General features: G+C 47.9%; 1 protein-coding gene across 2 annotated transcripts; it reads right to left on the reverse strand.

Moving 5' to 3' along the window:
- Window positions 1-875: 875 nt before the first annotated feature.
- On the reverse strand, window positions 876-3,602 carry LOC119296779 (G-type lectin S-receptor-like serine/threonine-protein kinase At1g67520). Of its 2 annotated transcripts, none has more exons than XM_037574851.1 (6): window positions 3,387-3,602; window positions 3,060-3,220; window positions 2,675-2,935; window positions 2,333-2,564; window positions 2,022-2,199; window positions 876-1,350 (listed from the first exon to the last, which is right to left on the reverse strand). In XM_037574851.1, exons 3-6 carry the CDS (start codon window positions 2,805-2,807, stop codon window positions 1,120-1,122), a joined length of 774 nt encoding a protein of 257 aa, XP_037430748.1. In that variant the 5' UTR covers window positions 2,808-2,935; window positions 3,060-3,220; window positions 3,387-3,602; the 3' UTR covers window positions 876-1,119. The 2 variants fall into 2 exon arrangements, with proteins under 2 accessions (XP_037430748.1, XP_037430747.1); XM_037574850.1 differs by having other exon boundaries at window positions 2,675-2,938.
- Between the last annotated feature and the right edge of the window lie 3,515 nt (window positions 3,603-7,117).

A 7,117-nucleotide genomic window follows, 5' to 3' on the forward strand; every position in this document is an offset into this window, starting at 1 on the left:
GGCCCTAAGGCCCATGCTCCCTGCGCCTCCCTCTCCTCCCCCTCTTGGCCGCCACCCCAAGACCCATCTAGGGATGCCGCCCCTCTAGGGGTGGGAACCCTAGAGGGGGCGCACCCTCCTCCCCTTCCCCTATATATATGAGGCCTAGGGGCTGCACAAGACACGCGATTAGATCTCTCCCTGTTGGTGCAGCCCTCCCTCTCTTTCTCCTCATATCCCGTGGTGCTTGGCGAAGCCCTGCTGGATAGCCACGCTCCTCCACCACCACCACGCCGTTGTGCTGCTGCTGGATGGAGTCTTCCTCAACCTCTCCCTCTCTCCTTGCTGGATCAAGGCATGGGAGACGTCACCGGGCTGTACGTGTGTTGAACGCGGAGGTGCCGTCCGTTCGGCACTAGGATCATCGGTGATTTGGATCACGACGAGTACGATTCCATCAACCCCGTTCACTTGAACGCTTCCGCTTAGCGATCTACAAGGGTATGTAGATGCACTCTCCTTCCCCTCGTTGCTAGTCTCTTCATAGATAGATTTTGGTGACACATAGGAAAATTTTGAATTTCTGCTACGTCCTCAACATATATAGACACCTCATTGGTTCCGGTTGGTGGCATGAGCCGGGACTAATGGGGAGCCTTTGGTCCCGGTTCAAGCCACCAATCAGGACCAATGGTGGTGGGCCAGGAGCGAGGCCCATTGGTCCCGGTTCATCCCACCAACCGGGACCAAAGGTCCAGATGAACCGGGACCAATGGCCCACGTGGCCCGGCCGGTCCCCTGGGCTCACGAACCGGGACCAATGCCCACATTGGTCCCGGTTCTGAACTGAACCGGGACTAATGAGCTGACCCGGCCTGGATCAAAGCCCTGTTTTCTACTAGTGTGTTCTTATTTGACTCGAAAGGGAAACAAAGCTCCTGGGATGGATCAACCACAATATCTTTTCCCAAATATTTGAAGCTTTTATTCTGTTTCACGGCTTCCAAATCATTGACACGGTTTTTCCTTTTCTGCAAAGGCAAAAGTTTAAGGGGTTCACTCTCAGTGATAGAATGTGTGTTCAGCTACGTATATGAGGTCCACATATATGAGCACGGACGTGAGTATGAAGGTTATATACTATACCAGCTGGCCAATAGGTGGTTTCGGATCTTTCTTTAACATCTCTGAGACTTCAGAATCTAGTTTGTTGAGCTCGTTGATAATGTCCTTTATATAAGGCCTTTTGTCTCGGTCGTCCTCCACACAACGCATTGCCATGTCAATACATCTCGTTACTCCTAGCAGATCTGTTTCGTCCCATCTATAACCTTCCATTGTCTCCATCTTTTTCTTCCAATATTCTTGTACCTGTCAAGTTGCAACATATATTGTGTATGTATCACTTGCATCATAAACATGGGTAAGGCACAACTAAAAGCTGGGACTTGGGCCGGGCTTTTCTGGGCTGGCACAAAACCCAGCCGACACAGTACGGTCCCATGCACGACACGACACGATGTTAAATGGGCCGGGTTGGCAAGACACAACAAACTGGGTTGGGCTGGGTCTGAAAATTGAGACAATGGGCAGCGCAACCCAACATGATGATGCAGGTCGAGCTTGGACCGTCCGGCTTGGTTGGGTTTGAAATCTTTGTAAAAGCATGTTGTCACTATTAAGAGAACCTATATAATGTAGTTATGTTCTTGTAAACAAAAATTAGGCCCCCACAAAACAACAACAACAATTAGGTCTTTTCAGATAAATATGTACTAATATAGTTCATATGGCGCCTTAATTAGTGATTGTACTGGGCCGTGCTTGGGCTGGCCCGACCCGAAGGCAGCATGGTGGGCCATTGGGTCGTGCTTGGGCCTCCCCTTGGCATGGCCGCACGGCACGGTAAGTAAACCAGGCCAGGCTGACCTTGTTTGCCATGGCCCGAAGCATGATGAGTTCGGGCTGAGCTGCACGGCCCAAGTCCTAGGTATATGCACAACAATCCCTTAAGCTGAAAAGGGGCAAAGAAATATTCTTACACTCTCAATAAACTTATGTTGAATTTTTGAGGAAAAATTTGGACGACGGCGCGCATCCCAATAATCGCTGTAGCCCTTTTCTCCCGCCATTATGTGGAAAATTATGACTCCGAGACTGAACACGTCATTCTTGGGTGACACCTTGCGATTGTGTATATATTCTTGTGGCATGAACCCACTGCGTGAAAACATGAGCATCGGCCGCATGGACGTACACTAGTTAGTGTGATACAAGTACGACATATATATTCTCATAAGAAGATATATAAACTGAATTGGGCTATCTACACACACACCGATTATCAACTTACATTGTTCCTTTCGTGCTGCTTTGTTGGTGGGTATACGAGGACCCAAAGAGCTCGGACAAACCAAAATCTCCTATTTTAGGCACCAATTCTTCATCCAGCAATACATTATCCGGCTTTAGGTGATCTAGATGAAAAATCTTCTTTTCTCCTCCTTTATGAAGGTGGTGGAGGCCCTCACATGTCCCCTTAATTATTTTGTACGTGATCGGCCAATTATGTATGCATGACTCGGCTACAGAAGGAAAAAAGATGTCTATGTCATAGACTCAACATGGCATAATCATATTTTGATTGCAAGCTAGATGATAGTATAACTAAATTTTAGGTAGGGCACCATCATACCAGAAATATGCTTGGCAAGGCTTCCTCCCTTCATATATTCAAAGCAGAGAGCTCGATCTATTACTTGAGACCAAACCAATTTTCCTTGGTACTCAACATCTTTATGTGCTATCTCATAGCAATACCCAATCATCCGTATGACATTTTTATGCTGAACTTTCTTAAGGTTGCGAAATTCATTATCAAATGCCTCATCATCAACTCCATGGACAGGAAAAAGCTTCTTGATAGCAATTTCGTGCCCATTAAGCACTCCCTGTTCTGCTGTTCATATTGATTAAGGTTTGGGCTATTGTTAGAGGTTAGAGGTACCATCCGATAATAACAAAAAGTATAATATGATCATTTAGAACAGATTAAACATAATATGAGTAACCATGCCTACCTTGTAAACTTCTCCATAGCCACCACTACCAATTTTCAACTTCTTTGAAAAATCCTCTGTGATTGTCTTTAGCAAATGCAATTGGATAGGCTTTGCATCCAACAAGGACATTTTCTTGGACACATAATCCATTGGGTGTTGTTATCCTTTTTGAAGAGAGCCTTCAGTAAGACAAAAGGTAACAGTAAAAAATATTTCTAGAAGAAGTGGGCAATATCTAAACATCAAATATTTCATAACAACCGCTTTATTTTCATGACAATATTCTTTGCAGACAAAAGGGAGAAGAAACTAGTTGGAAGCAAGAGCAGTGACACGTGAGCTTACCTGGATCGGAGTCAAGACGCTGCAGGGATGGGATGAGTGGTTGGCTCCTCAGCGAGCAGAGGATCCATCCAGCACCTCTTAAATACAGGGATTGGATGGGAATTTAGGAAATGAGTGGTTGCGTCCTCAGAAGCAGCTCCATAGAACAGCGAAGTGTCAGCATTCTGGTTTTAATCAGTTATTTTGACGCACGTATTGCTTTGCTCTCACCGTCAGATGCTGTTGTCCATGGCTGCATTAATGTTTGCATAATAGTTGTCTTTCTGCAAGCTTAACAGACATCATCATTAGTAATTAATTACAGGAGAGCCGACCTGTGTTATGGCGCTGCTAGAAGGAAGGCGCGAGAGGGCCGGCCGGGGGCCTTTTTGCCCACGGCCGGGCAAGAGGGAAGGGATTTCCTTATTAATTCTTGCTTGATTAGATTGATACATCTCCCTCTTTATATAAAGATGTTTACTTGACTCCCAAGCAAGGCTTACTTGACCCCTAAACAAGCGACTTTTATCTCTAATTAACCCTAAGACTAACGGGCCCATTAGCCCCATTACGTACTCTAACACTACATCCCACTTGGACATGCAGCTTGTCCTCGAACTGCACCCTAACCAACTTATAATCATGACTCGACGCAACACAAACCTAACACCTAAAAACAAGCATTTTATATCTCGGCTTGGTTTATTACTCTCAACTTGAAATGGACTGGGACGCTTTATTTTGGACCCCTTAACAAAAAGTGGACACCATTCGCACGTCGGACGTGCACGTGTACAGCCACCTGGATCCCATGGAAACCAGCCACTGTAGCAGTTGGAACGCGGTGCCCTCCTGTCGGTGACACCCTGCCTTCTCCCCGCCGGACGGCTGTTGGTCTGCACCGCACAGAGAAGAGTGGAGGGCTTGCGATGGAGAATGACGAGGAAGGGTGCGCCCCCCAACCGCCGATGTCGCAGACTTTAAGGTCGCTGTCCGTGGGGACGAGATCGAGGTCCTTTGCGCAGCGAAGGACAACTTGGAGGAGCGGCAACTGCAGACCACGCATCTCCCGCACACGCCGACGCGCTAGGAGGCTGCGCGCAGCAGCCTGTAGCCTCACCGCCGCGCTTCCAGGCCCTGGCGTGCCACGCGCCGGGCGTCTCCGCAACTCAGCGCGCCGAGTTATTTGTGGGCGGTCTACCGGACCATATCCGCATGGACGTGGAGCTTCGGGGACCCCAGGATCTCCAGTCGGCCATGTATTACGCCCGCGCGTTCGAGCGCCGCGCGGTGGCCATCCAGCAGGAATCACCGTCCCAGACTGCTGGGTCGCTACCCGGACCGAATTCCGCGCAGGGTCGGCCTGTGCAGGCTTCTGCGGCAGCCCTCGCCGCGACCGCGGGGTGCCCGTTCCGCCGGCTCACCCCAGCCGAGATACTCGAGCGTCGCCGCCAAGGGTTGTGCTTCAACTGCGACGAACCCTACAAGCCCGGCCACGCCTGCCCGCGACTCTTCTACCTGGAGGTGGCAGACTACGTTCCGGAGGACGCCGTCGCTGCCGACCTGGCCGCCCCAGATGTCGAGAAGGTGTTTGACGCTGGTTGATTACCTCGAAGAGTTCAAGCAAGCGCTTCCCCACCTTACAGCTCGAGGACGAGCTGTTTGTGCAGGCGGGGAGAAGTGTTATGGCCGGCCGGCTTAGGCCCGCAAGTTATCTTAGTTTTTATTTTCAGATTAGGCAAGTTATCTTAGGCAAGTTATCTTAGGTTGATTTTTCTACAAGTTATCTAGGATATAAATATAGGTTGTAAGACTCTTTTTGAAGGTAAGCAATAAGAAGAATATTATCTCCTATTGCCCGGTTCCCGTAGGAGCCGGAAACCCTAGCCGCCATCAGCCCTAGCCGCCGCCCTTCTCCTCTCCTGCGACGGCGCCCAGCCGCCGGCGCGGCCGCTCATCGCCACGCCCAACCCCCTCTTTCCCCTACTGCCTATGGCCAAGACCGGGCAGAACCCTAGCTCCCAACAACCTGTATAATGCCTAATGCCTGCACCTAGTTGGCCTTGTCGGCAATGGCATCGTGGTTGCAACTTGCTGATAATTTAACCTCAAATGCCACCAATGCCAAGAACACTTGATCAGCCTTATCTTTGACTACGAACCTGTGCTCTGATTTCTGAACGTCCGGGGAAGCTGATTGGTTCAGACTCAGTCCAACTATTTCAAAATGTTTGGTCCAGCATACCGAGGAGCAATAGAACATGCATGCATCACTTGGCTTCCCTTGGCAAGTTTTAGGCTTAATCTTGTGCCCAGATGATCAAGTTTAGATCGATCCGAAGCTATAAAATTTCAACTGCAGAGAAGAAGGAGGAGCTCAAAAAACTCTACTGTGAACTACTTCCTCCGTAAACTAATATAAGAGCGTTTAGATCACTACTTTAGTATTCTAAACTGCTACTATACTATTTGTGTAAAAACTCTAGGACGTCTATGACAATGCTCACATTGTTAGACTTCTTATTGTGAGCTTAACAGATAGACATCATTAGTAAATAATGAATACACAAACAAAATGGTGCCTGCTAGAAGAGAGCCGGGCGGTATAATTATTAAGGATACACAAAACAGTTGGCTTATATTGTTGACACGAAAGAAACAATGTTTGACATTGTCATCGGGTTGCAACTTTAAGGCAATTTAATAAACTCGAATCACAGGCTATGTCACCAAACCACGGGCTGCAAACCATTGGCGCGTTGCTTCATATGTGAACCGCTGAATTGCTGTTCTGACTTCTGAACGTCTAGACAAGCTGATTGGTTCAGATAACGTGTTAAGACCACAACTTGACATGTCTAGAATCGGTCGAACTATTTCGAAATGTTTTTTCCAGAATTCCGATCGAGTAATGGAAAAGGACTAGGTCACAAGTAGCTAGCTAGTGCGGCCAAAATACATTGCCCTAAAGACATTACAACTAACTTTGCCTTTTTGTCTAATTTTGCCTTGTTTCCATTCCACCAATCTTCCCAAGTGCAGTGTTGATAGTGTGTAAATTCTTTTGTCTTATGCTAGAATATTCCATGGTATTATGTGGAAAACAGCGAAGGTGGTGACAAGTTCTATCCCATTGTATGTATACATGTGTCATCCTAGCTAATTATTGCAGCTGTATAGTCAGGTCAACTCTCATTATTCCTGCAAAACGAAGTCAACTCTTGTTAGAGATAATACCATGCCATGTCATGTCATGAGTATTTAATTTGCACTTGTCCTAATTGGTTATGCAACTATGTTTACCTACTGCACATTGATGTATAAAGCTCCAACGATCGCCCCACGCAACTAGCAGTGCTCTTCAAAATTTTTTTTAGAAAAGGAGGATGACCCCGGCTTCTGCATCTAGACGGATGCATACGGCCACTTTATTAATTATTCTCACAAGACCTTGCAAAGTAATACAACAGTAAGACTAAAGCCGCCGTCTAAGCACCTCTATCCAACTGATGAAGGGGCGCAGATAGTCTGGGCCTAATACCAAACAGACATCGCAGCCAAACCTAACATCTAAGACCTGAGAACCCATCCAGGACGCCTGCCGGGCATGGGTCTCACCGGTCCGGCGTGCACTCAGATGCCGCCGCCGCCAACTACCACCGCTCCATCTTCAGAACTGTACTGATGCATCAACCTTGCTCGGTCTAGCTATCGTCGACGCCACCACGGCGCCAAACGGCACCTCCTCCCTG

This window comes from Triticum dicoccoides, chromosome 5A, assembly GCF_002162155.2.
Source record: "Triticum dicoccoides isolate Atlit2015 ecotype Zavitan chromosome 5A, WEW_v2.0, whole genome shotgun sequence".
NCBI classification, from domain to species: domain Eukaryota; kingdom Viridiplantae; phylum Streptophyta; class Magnoliopsida; order Poales; family Poaceae; genus Triticum; species Triticum dicoccoides.

Bases quoted from the DNA above. Each gene is read 5' to 3' on its own strand.
- LOC119296779 (XM_037574851.1), bottom strand. From the start codon at position 2,807: ATGATTGGGTATTGCTATGAGATAGCACATAAAGATGTTGAGTACCAA. The intron at 2,200-2,332 runs GTAAGTTGATAA...GTTTTCACGCAG, and splicing joins AGCAGCACGAAAGGAACAAT to TGGGTTCATGCCACAAGAAT. The intron at 1,351-2,021 runs GTAAGAATATTT...GCAACTTGACAG, and splicing joins AACATAAGTTTATTGAGAGT to GTACAAGAATATTGGAAGAA.